The sequence below is a fragment of the Miscanthus floridulus genome, chromosome 4 (genome assembly GCF_019320115.1).
Source record: "Miscanthus floridulus cultivar M001 chromosome 4, ASM1932011v1, whole genome shotgun sequence".
Taxonomy (NCBI): Eukaryota; Viridiplantae; Streptophyta; class Magnoliopsida; order Poales; family Poaceae; genus Miscanthus; species Miscanthus floridulus.
In genome coordinates this window covers 65,931,100-65,948,282 of record NC_089583.1, presented here as the reverse complement: position 1 = coordinate 65,948,282, position 17,183 = coordinate 65,931,100, and the positions used below count along the sequence as shown (strand labels likewise).

At 42.2% G+C, this 17,183-nt stretch overlaps 2 protein-coding genes across 3 annotated transcripts; both read left to right on the top strand.

The window, feature by feature from the left end:
• Positions 1-275: 275 nt before the first annotated feature.
• On the top strand, positions 276-6,068 carry LOC136551599 (probable protein phosphatase 2C 67). Of its 2 annotated transcripts, XM_066543147.1 has the most exons (11): positions 276-388; positions 708-1,075; positions 1,160-1,268; positions 1,573-1,609; positions 2,322-2,366; positions 2,826-2,878; positions 3,307-3,468; positions 3,995-4,078; positions 5,027-5,116; positions 5,199-5,246; positions 5,796-6,068. In XM_066543147.1, the coding sequence occupies exons 2-11, from the start codon at positions 729-731 to the stop codon at positions 5,901-5,903; spliced, it is 1,083 nt and encodes a 360-aa protein (XP_066399244.1). In that variant the 5' UTR covers positions 276-388; positions 708-728; the 3' UTR covers positions 5,904-6,068. The 2 variants fall into 2 exon arrangements, with proteins under 2 accessions (XP_066399244.1, XP_066399243.1); XM_066543146.1 differs by lacking the exon at positions 5,027-5,116.
• A 2,451-nt stretch (positions 6,069-8,519) lies between these two features.
• Positions 8,520-11,574, top strand: LOC136551598 (GDP-fucose transporter 1-like). Its single transcript, XM_066543145.1, has 2 exons — positions 8,520-8,657; positions 9,767-11,574. The coding sequence occupies exon 2, from the start codon at positions 9,784-9,786 to the stop codon at positions 10,798-10,800; it is 1,017 nt and encodes a 338-aa protein (XP_066399242.1). The 5' UTR covers positions 8,520-8,657; positions 9,767-9,783; the 3' UTR covers positions 10,801-11,574.
• Positions 11,575-17,183: the final 5,609 nt, after the last annotated feature.

Below are 17,183 nucleotides of genomic sequence, written 5' to 3'. Positions count from 1 at the left end.
CACGTGAGTGGAGTAGCAGGCACCGGGGTCCGGACGCCAGTAAGACCCAACATATTCACAAGAATTACTTTTTTTAGCAAAATGTTCACAAGGATTACTTGTATCCACGTATACAAACCAACCAAACACTCTTCTGTAGTTCTGTGAGGTTTCGGGCCTGTCCATCAGCTTTAGACGTTTAGTGCCAGGAACCAGGCCCGTAGTGAGCTATGGGCTGTGTTCCTGTGGCCCAGTCGGCTGAGTAACCTGACATGTGGGTCCCATGTTCTCCCGTAATCCGTATTGCCGTGCCCTCCCTCGCCCTTCTTGCTCTCCCCCTCTCGTCGCTTGCTTCCTGGCCGCGCCGCCCTTACTCAGGTCTCCCCCTTAGCCGGCGAAGAGCAACCAGGTACGCGTACGCCCCTTCTCTTCCCTTCCCTTCCCTCTTTGCGAAATTGAGCACCTGGAACCCTAAGTAAGCTCTTTGTATTCGGATTCGGATCTGACCCAATTTCCATGGATATTATATATGTGTATTACATACCCACTAACTTCGATTTCTAGCAAAAAACAATTGTCGGATAAACCATGCCCTATAATGGATGCGCCTATGACCGTGCTGCATGTTTCAGTTGATTTATATTTTTTTTTCTAAAAAAAGATTTTTGTGTTGCGAAATTTCAGAGCATAGGCTCCTCACTAAGTTCCGCCCCCTGTTTGGATTTTAGGCCCAGTAAATAAATAATCACATGGCTCATCAAAAGCGTGAAGGCAGCTCCGCTGATGATGATTGTACATCCAAGCGCCTCAAAGGCACCGACACTGCTTCTGAAACGGGGGGCAGTGTAGAGGCTAGTGTTTCACAGCAAATGGATGCTGAAGCTAGGAGAACCTGCCAGAAGGAAAGCGAAGTGCCATCGGACAAATGCGTTCCAGATGGGGAAGCCGCTGCAAACTCTCAGGTTTCGGGCGAGCAGAAGATGGTACTGACTGCCGTCGAGGCAGATGCGGCGGAGGACAAGGGTTGCAGGCACACTATGGAGGACGCCTGGGTGGTGCTTCCTGATGGTGATGCTGAATCCCCAGGAAGTTTGAGGTGATCATCTTTCCTGTTCATGTTAAGTACCCACGTGCATTGCTGTTCTGATGCATGTAGTTTGAGGTGTGCTGGATGGTGCAGGTGTGCACATTTTGCGATTTATGATGGGCATGGTGGTCGCTTGGCGGCAGATTATGTGCAGAAGCATTTGCATCAGAATGTCATCGCTGCAGGATTACCACGTGAGTTGGTCTGTTTACCTTTTCTGCTGCTTTTTAGTGTTTCCATTAGTTGTTGTGATGCTTTTCTTCCATGTTCAACTTCTCTTATCGGCAATTTTTTTTTGCAAGTTTCCATAGCTTAGGAACAAATAGTTCCTGTTATGTTTACCCATTTTCTTGTTAGTGTCCTGTTATGCAAAATTTCCATGATTTGCTAGTTGATTTTCCATAGCACTCATATAATTAAGATATTCCCAGTTTATTTTAGATTCACCTTTGTTAAAGAATTGAAAGGCTCTGCTGTTATCTAAATACTGCCCAATTATTTTGCAGATGGATGTTAAAGCTGCAAAGAAGGCCGTAATTGAAGGTATTCAGTGCATCAAAGTTAACTATTACTTGCTCCTTGCTTGTCTAGGCACTACTAGTCTCAGGATGTACTGTAAGAGAGAAGATTCTACTTCTACTGTTTTCAGAATCTTACTTTACAAATGGGTTCTATTTTATGTTTGATTCGCTCTTATACTTCCAGATTTCATAGTCTACCATTCACACAATAGAAAAACTTGACCTTCCGAAAATTATGCTGCTGCAGTGATGAGCTTGTGATAGAATTAACAATTTCTTTCACTAGCTGGCATTCTAGAGTATAACACATAATTTCTAGAAAACTGTAAATGGGGATTTCCATCTTGTATGCTGTGTTAAGCTTTCAAGAGGAACAAAATCAAATTTAAAACATTAAAAGGCAGACCCAGTGCCGGACGCTCCCACATGAGTGGGGTCTGGGGAAGGGAAAAACCGAGGCAAGCCTTCCCCCCCCCCCGCAAAATCTGCGTAGAGGCTGCTTCGAACCCGCGACCTGGTGATTCAGTGAGACAGCTCTCACCACTGCACCAGGCCTGCCCTTCTAAAACATTCTCTCTATTTTTTTGTTTTCTTGTAAGCATTTTGACTCTGTAGCTAATGTCTCTCACGTGCAAAATTGATGCTTTTCTCTCTCCTATTTTCTTCTTACAGTGTCAATTAAATGTTTTGGATTGGTAATTTGTAATTTTTCTAATGCTTATTTCTATCTGCAGGTTTCCGTAGAACTGATGAATCTTTACTGCAAGAAAGTACTAAAGGTAAGAAACAGTTCTTTTTGTTCATCTGCAATACCTACTGTGTGCTACACTATATGGGCACTTATTATATAGATTTTCTATGCCAGTAGATCTTGGGCCTAGTATAGTGACTACATACATGATAGTAACAGTACCTGGCAAGGCTAGCATGTTTGCTGATTTATTTAGTATTCTTCAGAATTACCTTCTTGTAGGCTGTGACATATTACCGAGAAGTGTACTGTGTAGATACATCCTAAGGTCATATATAACCTCCTTTAGTAATGAGACATCGTGGGTGCATTGTTACGATGGTGCGGTAACCTGTAAGAGACAACTGTGTCTAGTACGTGTTGTGTGTTGCAAAGAAAATTGGTGTGTTAAAAAACACTTCTGTCTAGATTCCAGTGGTTTCCTTTAGGTTGCGTTTGTGTTGAGACTATGAATACTCATATCCTATTATCACATTCACATCTGTAGGAAATTGGCAAGATGGTGCGACAGCTGTATGTGTTTGGATTCTGGGACAGACGGTCAGTAAAAAGTACCCAGGAAAAGTTTGGATCTTGGGATTTTTTTGTCTTGTCTTTTAGAAATATTGGGGACTTTTTTATGCCATTATTTCTTTCTTCAGTAAATATGTATGTTTAATTTCCATTCTGAGTTGGAAAAGCTGGAAATTTCTTCACTGGGGGCATGATGTGTTTTATCGTACGCATGCTTTCCTTAATGTTTGCCATCCCCAATGTTATCTGCTATAAGTTCATCTGCAAACGTCATAATTCACATATTGGTTTCTTATGTGTAAGAAACTAGATGACATGGCATGATACATTTAGTACTTGAGTGCTAAGTAATTTCATATGATTGGCATGCCTTTTTTATTTACATATTGGAAGTGTGAAATCAAATCAAAGTGAAACCCATTTAACAATATTTCCTGTTGTCTTAAAAAATCTAGGTTGTGGTTGCGAATGCTGGAGATGCTAAAGCAGTATTGGCTCGTTCTATTTCAACTGAGGGTGAAGGTGTGGTTGCTGAGACCAAAAGTCAACTAAAGGCTATCGTTTTGACAAGAGAACATAAAGCCATCTTTCCACAGGAGCGCTCCCGAATCCAAAAGGTAATATGTTTTATGTGGTCAGATTCGTTTCTTTTTCACTTTTCCTTGCTGACTTAAGTTCAGTTCCATAAGGAACTTAAACAATTTCTGTTATATGTACTGTCATTTGTTGTCACCAACTCCCTAATCCCAACTTAGTAATTGTGCTGTATCCATTTTACGTTATCATATCGTTTGTATCTAGTTTGACTATAGTAGAGATTAACTGAAGCACTGAATCCTCTTATCATGCTGATCATCTTTTCATTATTTAATTTCAAGACTGTTAACAGTTGGAGATGAATGTGTATCCATTCCGTGCATACGCACCTATATTCTATCACTCAGTTTTATTGCTAGGACTTGTGTAGTACATGGCACGTGCTTTGAAAAGAGTTGCCCTTTCATTATTTTTTTCTGCAGTCTCATTTTGTTCCCCCTGTTATGGTCTCGGTATGTACTACTATTAATTCAACTTTTTGGTTCTGGAAATTAGATTTTTATTTGTATACCGATATTAACTCTTCAACCTTGTGCTGTTATTAAGGCTGGAGGTTCTGTTGGTTCTAATGGAAGACTACAAGGTCGTATTGAAGTATCAAGAGCTTTCGGTGATCGCCAGTTTAAGAAGGTTTGCTGATATAAGTTTGTTTGGTCGCTACTTAAGTCTGCTCTTTTATATCTGTTCATTTGGAAAAGATATGGTGTTTGGTTACTTAGTTGAATATTTCAGCATTAATAATAAATCGAGGCATTGGTTTATGCTGAAAATAAAGTACATTTGGGGTGCAATGTACAGCAATGATCACAATATCTATTTTCTGGCTAAGTACTCTGTTGATCTAGATCAACCAGTGAAGTGTCTGACGACCTTTGCTGTGTATGCTAAAAATGGGGCTTTGCTGATTTTTTGATTGTATCTAATATTAAGAAATAATAATACTGCTGCTTGAAACCTTTATAGTCGATAATGTGGAACTAAGTTAGCTTAGTTGGTGGGGGTTGAGGATGTGTAATGTAAACCAGCACACCCTGCTCTTGGCTTGAATTTGGGTGAGCTACATGCAAAATGCCTTAGTTCCGCCGTGGTGGTCTAATATTTTTTTTCTAGGATTTAACCACTAAAGAGTTTGGTTATGTAAGTTCCTGAAGCTACATAGTTGTAAATAGGTTGAGTTGATTTACTGTTTCTTAAACTGCGATTTAATTTTTTCTAATATATGATGTTCCTTTGCAAAAAAGAAATGCACAAATAAGAACCAGAGTGGATGGAAACACAAGAAAATCTGTCATAGACCTAAAATTTCTTGTATCATCACAATTGTCAATTATCTTTATGGTAATTGTGACATACACGAGTCATGCATTTGTATTAGCACAAGAGGTTCACTTGCTGATTTATGTGCACTGTGATGGTGGACTGTACAGCTTTATTAGACAAAAAGAAAGGTTATCCTATTGTAGTGAATGATTTTTTGTGCACTCTTAAAAGGCCCATACTGTAAAGGGGAAAATGCTGGCATTATTTTCTTTTCCCTGTCAATGTGCATTTGTTGGTTTGAACTTCAGAAGAATGCAGGTTGGTTTGATTGCAACACCAGACGTCCACTCCTTTGAACTTACTAAGAAAGATCATTTCATCATTCTAGGGTGTGATGGCTTATGGGGAGTATGTTCATTTCCCTCCCTCTAGACTGTTCTGTACCAATTATTGTTTCTGAACTCGATTTGCTTTATACCTGTGTAACCAGGTATTTGGACCAGGCGATGCTGTTGAATTTGTTCAGAATCAGCTGAAGGTTCTCTCCCAGTGATTCAAAGTCTATATGTAGTTGCATTTCCCCCCTATTTACAAGATAATGTGTCCTTTTTTTTTTCTCAAACATGCAGGAGAGTTGCGTATCATTATATTAAGAAGAAATAGATCTACTATGTTAAAAACCAGTTAGACTTATAATCAGAAGACACTGTTAGGGAATCTGTAACCCTATTTAGACAAATTCATATTAAATTCACTTGTTAAAATGTTTACCCAGTGTTACATAGCATGTGTTTTACATACTAGCTATTTATTACGGAACCTGAATGGCATACTTGAACATAGATGATAGTTATTTCTTATAACTTACTCCCTCTGTTCCAAATTATGTCGCTTTGACTTTTTTGGTACATTCATTTTGCTATGCGTCTAGATATAATAATATGTCTAGATACATAGCAAAATGGATGAACTGAAAAAGTCAAAGCGACTTATAATTTGGAACGGAGGAAATAGTTCTTTTTCTGTTTTTCACCCATAGCTGTCCTGCTCTTTTACCAGCATTTTATTCAATTTACATATACTGCAGGAGACCTCATCAGCCACACTTGTAGTGCGCCGCCTTGTGAAGGAAGCTGTTCGCGAGAGGCGTTGCAAGGATAACTGCACTGCTGTTTTGATTATCTTCAAGCACTAGCGATCGGCCTAATTCCCTTATGCTTTCGGCAGGCTGGAAAGGATTAGCTGATAAAGAACAATGTTTGAAGTGTAGCTAGTTGAACTTGGAACTCTTGTTTTGTCTGTTTTCATTTGATGTGACCTATTAATAAACCATCCATATTCATTTGGAAATTACTAGAAATCAGACTTGACAATCACAAGTTCGGATGTCTGTTGTCTGGAGTTATCTGGGTCAGGGGTCGCTGGTCGGCGGAACACTCGGCTCTAGAAATTACTGGTACTTGTTTTCCAACTCTGTGAACCAGAATTAGTTTACCAGTATTTTTATAATTAGAATTTTGGGTGACTATCAAGCTAACTTTTCCTAGTAGGAAAACCAATTTTACATTGTTCTCAAAAGAAAATGCTCAAAGGTACTACTTTGTCGCACAGTCAAATTGATACCTGGTCCCAGGGGGAAAGGGAGAGGGAGATAGTGGAGTGGAGAGTGATTGGTTTGGTATGATGTTTTAGTTTATACCGTAGAGAAAAACTAATAGGGTGATGATGGTGTTATAATTTTCAATTTTTTTTTCTAATAAAGCATTTCACGTGATCTGACTTGCTTTAAATCAAAGCTGCTGTTAACTCAAGTTGCGTAGGGCTGCAGTCTCGATCTCAGATCCAAGTACGAGTATTCAAAAAATGTTCTTTATGTACTGTATGTATGAGAAAATAGTCAATGGCTTTGTTCGCTTTACTAAAAAAAACAGGCTGATTTGTTGTGACAGAAAAATACCGTTTCGGTTGAAAAAAAAAACAAGCTGAAAAAGACGGATTATAAAAGAAGCGAACATAGTCAATGGTATTAGCTCGAAGTTCTATGCTGCCACTTGTTCAGTTTTCAACGGGAAAGGAAGCTGCAATGTAAAGTTTTTCAGACTCACGTGTACCGAGGTCATTGCGATCAATGAGGCCCTGATCCGTAAATTGGATTAGTCATAGTCAGCGCTCAAAAGGAGTAACAGTCGTTCGTCCTTTAAGGTAGACAGTACTAGTTGTGAATTGGGGAGGAAGCATCATATCTTTCGACTTTTCTTGCTTGATCCGTGAGAACGGTGTCAACATATGTGCTTATATTATAGTACTATATATTATGTACGTGGAAGAGAGAACATAGTTATAGCTTTTATTTAGGAATTACAAAGTTACAAAGTATGGACTCATATTTAGGACTTGTTTGAATTGGAAGATTTTTATAAATATTTCGAAGGAACCTGACTCCTATGTTTGCTTACATCACATAATGTTCGTAATGAAGGAATGCAGTTTTTGTTTCCTATGAAAAGACTCTTTCCTACATGATCATTCACTTCGTGCTCTTGCAACATGTGAATGGAGGGAGGAAGGGATGAGCAAGTCCTTATTCACTACAAGGAAGGAATAAACATGTACTTATATTCATGGGTTCTAAGTACTCATTCCTATAAAATTCTTGTGCTTTTTTGGTCCTCTATTTTCTACCTACACTTAGTTTTCTATTAATATGTTTTCTCTCTTTCCTCTGTTTTGCAATTTTCCTATTCCTCTCTCTTTCCTCTGTTTTGCATTTCATAGTTCCAAATAGGCCTTTAGTATTGTGTGGCTAACAAGTGGGCCCATGCAAAAATGCTAGTCCTATGGATTAAGGACACAAGTAGGTGTGGGTATATGAAATATGAAACTAATATCGAAAGTTGTAGTTCCTTGGTGATTACGTGCTAACAGTTATAATTATGTGAAATTAACTCTTCATTTTAACTTAATCTTCCAAGTTAGCATTTAATTGTTGGTTTAGTAGAACAATAGGTATAGTGCCAAAGCATTGTTGACATATGAATCTAATTTATAGTTACTCATGTAGAGTTTACTTTAACGAAGATACTTTTGACCCGATGAGTACTCCACGTCGATTATTAAAAAAAAATCCATGATACTCTAGTACTGCCTACACGATATTTAGGGCTTGTTTGGATTCTCTCGTATTCATTTTAATCAACATGTATTGAGGTGGATTAGGATGTAAGTTATTTTAAATTCCATTCCAATCCACTCAACACGCGTGTGGATTGAGGTAGATATGAAGCTGTGCAAACCATCCTTTAGGTGGATTAAAGAGTGAAGTGATTTATTTCGTCTGTCTTTTTTATTTCCTGATGAAGTGTCCTCAAGTCTCATCTACTCTGCTTTTGACTTGGACTAACCGTTCTAATCGTACGAGTTAGAAACATAAGTGTTTGTACGTCCAATACCAATAAATGTTAAAACAAGTGAACCCTGCATATGTGCATGTTTGCTTGTATACTCTTATAGCTTTTTTTCGCGAACGTGCAATCATGCGCGTGATTCATTAAGAGGAAGGTATACTCTTACGGCTAGTGATAATTCTCATATTCAGCAAGAGGAAGGTAATACCAAAATTTTGTCTATCGACGTCTACGTATTTAATTTGGATCAAAAGGAGTAATTGCGTGCAAGAAACAGGTATACAGAATTATCAACGGATAGGTCCAGGCACAGAGTAGATCGCTTTCATGTATTAAGTCCTTGTGATGATGTACATTCAACTTTTTTTTTAATTGGTTTGGATTTGAAGCTTCTTCCTTCTCCTCAAGTCACGTTCACATATAAACCAATCAGCTCCCATCCCAGGCCACACCAGACACCACACAGCACTCGCAGAGCCAGGCATTGCAGAAGCCCGGAGGAGCCCCACGCCGGCGGCGGACGGAATGCGGCTGCGCCTGCCCCAGTACGCCTCGCTCACTCCCCTCCCTCGTTCCTTCTCCCCGCTCCGTTCGTCAGATCGTCTCTTGGGACGGTCGTACTCGGTCCTCCAGGATCTGAAGGCATGCGCTGCCTTTTTCAGTTTTCGTTTCCTTTTTTCCTTTTCTTGGCAACACGCATCCTAGAAAATCTGCAGAAATCAGGCAAATTGGGATTTGGGCCCAAACCTATCCTGATACAGTCAGTTGGTGCTTGGTAGCTGATTGGCCGCGTGATTCGAGCGCCAATATTTGCCCAATCAGTTATCAGTAGCCTCCGCTTGTTGAAATCTTTGTCCGGTGTGGACTCGGTCGTTGAAACCCGTCGCCTGATTACTTGGGTTGTTTTCCTTGCTGTTGAGCTTTGTGATATGAAGCGGCGATTTGTTCATTGCATTTTGGAGCTTTTACTGCCTGGTGAGCGAAACGATATATCAGCTACTGGGGTGTCGTTTCTACATTGCAAGATTTGTCGGTGTTAGTATTCGTACGCACATAATTCTATTCAGATGGACATACTACACACATCTGAGAATGCAATCTCTAAACCAAAAAAAAAAAAGAAAGAAGGTAGTGAGATATTGCTAAAATCCTTGGCCTCAGCTGTGCAGCCACTGAGTTGATGTTCTCGAATTACTTCTCTTTCCTGTCCAAATTGGAGCGTTACACCTTACTCCGGCCAATAGTTTAAGTAAATTCTACTGCTCTAAGGAGCTAGTAAAGTATGGTGTATCAATCATCTCTGCTCTAATGCGGTATGAGTTGTAATCTTGTGTTACAAGCAGCGGCAATTAACCTGGTTTATAGATCTATTGATAAATTGTCTGAAATCTATGAGAAATTACTTGAAATCTGGCATTCTGTTGACCATTCCAATTCTCCACGTTGATGATGTTGGTATCTTGAAATTTTTGTAGTAACCAGTTAGCAATTCAACAAAATGTGCGTGTTTCATTGTTATGCGCCTAGTCTTGCTTTATTTTATTTCAGAAGCAAAACAGACTGCTGAGTAGTTGGACATTCTAGTAAATAAATTCTTATAGTTTAAGCATTAGTTTGCTATTTGAATGCTTTGCTAACGCTGAACCTATTGCAGGTGAACATTCTGCTCTGATGGCAAAGCAGTATTACGCTACAAGCAGCCTCGTGGTTGGGTATGCTCTGTGCTCGAGTTTGCTCTCAATCATCAACAAATATGCCGTGACAAAGTTTGGTTACCCTGGCCTCCTAACTGCTCTACAGTACTTGACATCTGCCGCTGGTGTTTGGATCCTTGGAAAGCTAGGCTTTCTCACCCATGACTCCTTCAACTTGGAGACTGCAAAAAAGTTTGCACCGGCTGCTCTTGTCTTCTACCTAGCCATATTCACCAACACAAATCTCCTCTGCCATGCCAATGTAGATACGTTCATAGTTTTCAGATCCTTGACCCCGCTTTTGGTTGCTATTGCCGACACAACTTTCCGGAAGCAACCATGTCCTTCAAAGTTCACATTCCTATCCCTTGTGGTCATCTTGGGAGGAGCAGTTGGCTATGTGATGACAGATTCAGCATTCAGCCTCACAGCATACTCATGGGCGCTTGCATATCTGGTGACCATAACAACTGAAATGGTGTACATCAAGCACATTGTGACAAACCTGGGGCTCAACACCTGGGGCTTTGTGCTTTACAACAACCTTCTTTCCTTGATGCTGGCCCCGATCTTTTGGTTCCTTACAGGGGAGCACAAGTCAGTCTTTGCAGCGATGGAATCAAGGGGCGAAGGCTGGTTTCACCTGGACGCCTTTGTAGCAGTGGCGTTGTCATGCTTGTTTGGGTTGCTCATTAGTTTCTTTGGTTTTGCAGCGAGAAGAGCTGTATCAGCAACCGCATTTACCGTCACCGGGGTTGTGAATAAGTTCCTCACCGTGGCTATCAATGTCATGATCTGGGACAAGCATGCAACTGCATCCGGTTTGGCTTGCTTACTGTTCACTATTGTCGGTGGAGTACTCTATCAGCAATCTGTTACAGTGAAAGGAAACAGTGTAGCGAAGCGTGAGCTGGTACCCGAACAACCTAAGGGGGGCAGTGATAGCAAAGAGTTTGATGAGGAGAAACAAAGCTTAGTTTCTTCAGCTAAATAATACAGTGCACGAATCACTTGCATTGATAGGATTCGTTTGCAGGTTTATTCTTTAGCCTTTGAATAGGCTCGTTTATGTGCCTGACCCTTAAAACGAATCAAACATGAGGGAATACTAGTGGAAGTAGTACTTCCGTCAACTGCTGTTATTGAATTGCACCAAGATTGCAATATTTTGTTCACTACTGATATGTAGGTTTGCTACTATAGCTGATAAAAGCGGTTCTTGATATTGCATATTTTCTTATGTGTCTGACGCCTCTCAGTTTTTCTACAATAAATATTGCTCTTCAATGTTCTTTAGTAAAATGACTTAGCATGTAATTTACAGTGCTTGATGCAGTCCTGTGGCACTGCTCTCGTTGCCGGTTGCCATATATTTCAATGCCTATTTCTGTGCAATTATTTTCCCTTTAAAATTAGCAAGTACGTTGTCATGTTTGGTCAAAATTGTTAGACAGTGCAACATTTATCCTTTTCAATCTTGTGCGATGGCTGCTTCCCACGTTTTACATGCAGAAAAAGTGCTGTTGGAGGTATGCCCTACTTGCTATCTGAATGAGCATTATGCCAGGAGAATGTCATGCTTAAGAGCAACAACAAGAAGACGGCGAAGTGCTATTTCCTGAATGGAAAAAAAAAAAAAATTAGATGCTCACTTGTATGCACTACATGTTTGATTATTACAGTACTCAGCTATCTTTCTCCACAACTGCCGAACCAAATTTCATCACCGAACAGCAACAAAATTACAAAGTTTTGAAGCGTCAGAGTTTGGGAAGAGAGAAGAGACACCTTGTGCCAGATCTTTTGCCACTAATGGCATGTAAGCCCTTGTTTAGTTACTCCAGAATCCAAACTTTGGCACTATGTAAAAAGAAGATTTTCCGTCATATCAAACTTACGGTATATGTATGGAGTACTAAATGTTAACGAAATCAAAAACTAATTGTACAGTTTGGTTGTACTTTGCGAGACGAACATTTTGAGCCTAATTAGTCAATGATTGGACAATTATTATCAAATAAAAACGAAATACTACAGTGCGCTACAGTGCCCTTGGAATTTTGGCGGCGCCAACTTTGAGGGGAACTAAACGCGCCCTAAAGTAGACTAGACTGCATGATTGGATTGGCTACGCATGTATAGGAACCAGAAGAAATTGTATTCTCAGAATGAACAAATGTTATCAGTTCGTACGAATTCCATGACAGTTCACCACAATAATGCAAGACACTCAGCTGTTTCAAACATTCAGACAATCCAGTTCTTCCCAAAGCAAAACTGCACTGCAGATTGCAAACTGTGGGCTCGAATATTCATTCACCCAACACAAGAATCAACTGATTTGCAATGTATACATTAACCATTTGTGGCCAGTAAAACTTTTGGAACATCTGTCATCGTGTAAGCTCCCAAAAATATAGCAAAATAGAAGGCCTGGTGCGTGTGATTCTATCTAGAAGTGCACAACAGAAACTTCGAAGAAAGAAAGAATCCAAATGGAACTTTATTCAGTTCCTGTTAGCAACAACGGAATATCTCAGTATATACAGGGCAGAACAGGCCCAACAGCGACCCGCGTCACCCGCGCCGTTCCTCTCTCCCGTGCCTTGTGCCGCTGTCAGCCGGGCCCCAGTTGTCAGCCGCCTTCTCCTTCCTCTTGCGTCGGGACTGCCGCCGCCGTCAGACTCTGCGCCGCCCCGGAGTCCGCGACCGCCACGCCTCCTCCCTTGCCTTGCGCCCCAAGTTGTTTCCGCTCCATAACAGCTGAGCCCACACCGCGCCACTCTCCTTGTCCCGTTCTATGCAGCAGTCGTCGAATCGACGCCGCGCCACACCAAGCCCTAGCGCCGCCATCACCGCCGCTGCCGTCGCCGAGTTGGATTCTAGGAGTTGGATCTGAGACGAAGAAGAGAAGGAGCTAGAGGGGTGATAGAAGGCGCCACATCCCCGAGACTCCCCTTTTATAGTCCTAGTCGATGTGCGGCAAGCGTCTTTGGGCCCTCCGATCAGCAATCGACGGATAAAAGAGGCCCCAAAGAACCAGCCAGGTGTCCTTTCAATCCCCGCAATGCATCCCAGGGTGGTTTCGTGATGGAGGCCGCACAGTAAAAGTGGAGCCAGGAGGACGCTGACAACGAGTCAAGTCCCCGCTCCACTTTCCGCCACGTGCGCTGCCCACTCCGCGCACGCCTCCTCATGGGACTTGAGGGGATCCGACTCCCCTCGGGCCTACCGGCCACCATCAACGGCCTGGATCCATGCACGCCAAGTGCTACGGCTCCTCCTTCGCTAGACCTAGTCCACAAGGCCCGACGTCCCATCTCCAAGACGAAGTGGGATGGCGTGGGAGAGCATGCCATAACCCCTCCATCGGGCGTGACACCCCAGGCGCCATCAACCGCCTACACAAAGCATTAGCCGACGAGACATTCCCAGAAGCCGCCACACCCGCTGACAAGGAGGCCCCATGGTGGCCTCGGGGGCTACGCCGACTCCCCAGATGGAGCTACCCGACCCCCTGATCGACGGGTGCTCGGGCAGCACACCCCCAAAACCAACCAACTCTCCGAAGCACCCAAAAGGGCGTGGTGCGCTGGGTGATCAGGTGGCCCTAAGCCAAAGCCCAGACGCTCTTGATCACCCGACCCACAGCAGGCTCTTACCAAAAAGAAGGGTGCCCCCGAGACTAAAGTTGGTAACTCCTAGACGAGTTCACCAAACCCTTGCTCGGACCGTTGACCTATGCGACATAGGACCGAAACAGGGGTCAACACCACCATCGCCCTGCCTCGATAGCCAGGCACCCCCATCACACCGGGGAAAGAGCTCCATGAAGGGTGTCACACTCTCATCAGCGGAAGCCATCCCCACCGTGGCTAGTTCGGTCACTGAAAGATCGAACTCAACCCTTCGTCGCCATCATGAGAAAGTATTGCCACAAAGGGCTCGGGGGCTCCTGACGAGATCTATGGTTCCCAACCGAAGAGATCTGTGGTAGAACTACCCAATTTATATGGCCCACATGCACCTGTCATTGTCCTTAAGACTTCTGACTGCTGCACATGAGAGCCAGATAACTCGGATAGTCTGTTGGGTGTCCTCGGGGAACCTTAAATCATCCACATTTTACAGCTCATACATGATCAACATGGAGTTACCACAACATTATAATATTTGGTACAAAAATATCATACATCAGAGTGCGGAAGATTTATAACATTAGTTTACAAAACATGTTCAAGTAAAACTTAACTTAAACTTTCAATGATGTGTAGAATTGCGGAAGCAACTTAGGCGAAACACCTAAGGTAGGAGAGAATGTCAGATCATGTCGTGCCCACCGACATGACCTCAATTAGCAGCACAAGTCAGATCCTGCAACAGGGGTTAATAAACCCTGAGTACTTGAGGGTACTCAACAAGTCTTACCCAACTAAAAGAAAAGACTCCAAGGACATGCAGGCTTAAAGGTAAGTTGGAAGCAAGAATAACCGTCGACACAGAATTTCGCCCCATGCCGAGGACACACGCAGCAAGCCGGAAGGGTCTGCTCGATGGAGCAGATCCGCCTAGCTTCAGCGTAGGGGTGGTCGATCCTGCGCAATCCTCTCAAGGCGTGCCAGTCAATTTGACCCTACAATTAACAAGGAGAGAAAGTTCATCAGTAATTAAGGGCGAAACTTACCGTTGTTACCAGACAGTCCCGAATGTACGGCTGTGAGAGCTGATATGAAAGGAAATCAGCTAAATAGCCGATTCCAGTATATTCATGAGAATAAGTCAGTTAGAGCTCATGGGGTCGTATGAAAAGAATCGGTTATCATTCAGGATAAACATCATTTAAATGAATATTAATCAATGGCAATAAGATATTAATGATGATCGGTCCATGCTGAGCTAATGATTACGAGTAACCGAACTCCTTTTTATATAAAGAAATAATTCAACATCACTTAATCATTTAATAAAGATAAATCTAATGAATAAATCTCATCTATCGCCATGACCAGTGGGGCATGAGGCAGAATCATGCAGGCCATAGAAACAACAATAGACTCGATGATCCTAACTCATTACTAATATCAGTGGGGCATGAGGCAGAATCATGCAGGCCGTAATACAATAACAAGATCACGGGGCTAACATATCTTTCAACTCATCTCTACTTGAATGATCTCGTAATGTGAATAGTTCGTGAAAGCATTCGATATCGGCTAAACAGCCGATTCAGGCATAGCGCACAGTTAAGGTCATGCCTCCCCAGGAACGGGTCAACCAACCAACGATCCCCACTCCACAGTGCCAATAGTGGGGTGAGAGGTAGAATCCCACAGGCCATGATGACAGGCCATGGAACGGTTCTCGCTAACTGATAGATCTACTCAAGATCGAACATGCCTTAACCGCACGCTATGCACGATTAAGATTGACGCAAAACAGCCGATAAAAACATAACTCATCATTTAAGATGTAGATTAGATCAATTTTAGATTAGCAAACGATGTGTTAAACAAGATACGAGGCCGATCCAGATCAATCTCAATCGGCCAGAGTGATATTACTGTAATTAGATAAACAATAAAAGCAATAAGCAATATTGGTAACTTAATGAATCTACCAAAGACTGCCACTCTAAGATAGAGCCAATAACTTGACCTTGATCCAATTCAAGCAGTGGGGTGTGGGGCAGAATCACATAGGCCATACTTGAATTAGGCAAGAGTCGATAACTAGCTTATACCAGAGCCGCAGTGGGGGTCAACTGGATCGATGCAGCCATACGAACAGAGGTATAAACCATGACGGTACTTACAACAAGCAGTGGAGGTCGACTGGATCGATACAGCCATACTTGCCGAAGAACTCACCGAGATCTACTCTACTCCTACTCCTAAGGGGTGGCCGGAGCCAAAAAAGTAATTGACTTATGTTTGATTGATTGGTTGATCTCTTTACAATAGCCGAGGTTTGGTATTTATACTCGGAGCCTAAACACGAGTCCTACCCGAGCACGATTTACAACCTTTGGCATAAAATGAAAACATTCCTAATTTAAGATAACTTGGACTCTAATTTTTCCTTTTTTGTAGAGTCCGACATGTAATTTCCTGGTGCCAACTGTAGTTCATCATTGCTGTCTGCTGACGTCACCCTAATATATATCCGATTCTAGAGTTGTATTTGAATCGGCTGACATCGATCTTTCTAGACTAGCACAACCTTGAAAGCCTATGAGTTCTCACGTTCTTTCTCCCAAATTTTGGTGTAAACACATGCCCCCCAATTTTGGGATAAAATGGTTTTATCCCAAAATTCTGACTCATCGGTTTACCGTGCCGCAACCGTCCTTATCCGAGAAATACGCATAACTCCTAACTTTTCAGCCTGAGCCTCACATAACATCAATAGTGCCTCTTTCGACGCACTTAGCCTTTTTATTTTCCCCTCTTTTCTTTAGCCAACTTCAACAGTCGACGCTATCGTTACCGGGGACCCAAACCCTAGCAAATTCGTCGTTCCATCAAACCGTTTATTCGAGCCATCTTTGCTAGATCTGAACTTGCTCTGACTGTGATGGCAACCTATGATCATGTTCCTAAGGTATGTTTCTAGCTTTCGTTCTCCAGGTGTCGGCCATCACCCCGTATTTCTGCCCCTTTTGAATTTATTTTATCCGATTTCTAGGAAATGAAGAACGAGATCTTGATTCCATCGGTTGTTGTCCCTAATGCTTACTTCCTTGGGACGATGGGAGACCCTGATCCATCTGATTTTATTTGCCAAGAAACCCACCAGACCCCTTTTAAAAGGTCCATAGTGGACTTGTCTTCTTGGAACAAAACTCCCTTCAGAAACTAGCCTAAAGCGCCTAAGGGTTGGAGAGACTGGTTTTGTAGGGTATCCGTGAAGAAGGGTGGAGATTGGGAGCTTTATGATCTAAACCAGTGTCTAACACTTTTGTTGTCCAAAATGGAGAGAAACGATTCACTCCTTATCTCTGCTTCTTATTTTTGGTCCAATGCTCTAAATGCTTTCATTTTTGGCCATGGTTCGATGACCATTACCCTAGCCGATGTATACATGTTGACCGGCCTTAGAACTACTGGATCAATGCAACCTTATGAGTACTTGAGTGATGGTTCCAAAAGACTGGCCAAGATAGCAAACTGTTGAGGATGGATCATATTCTCCATTGTTTACTCATGCTTCCTTCTTCGGCTAAAGAGCCAATTTGATATAGCCGATCCAGGCCTTTGGTTTAACCAAGTCTCAAAACACGGCTTTTATTAAGAGAACCCTTTGATTTCCTTCCTTTTAGTTGCTCAGTGCTGTATTTCCGTTGGCATTAGTGAAGTGGCGCTTCACCTTCCATTAATT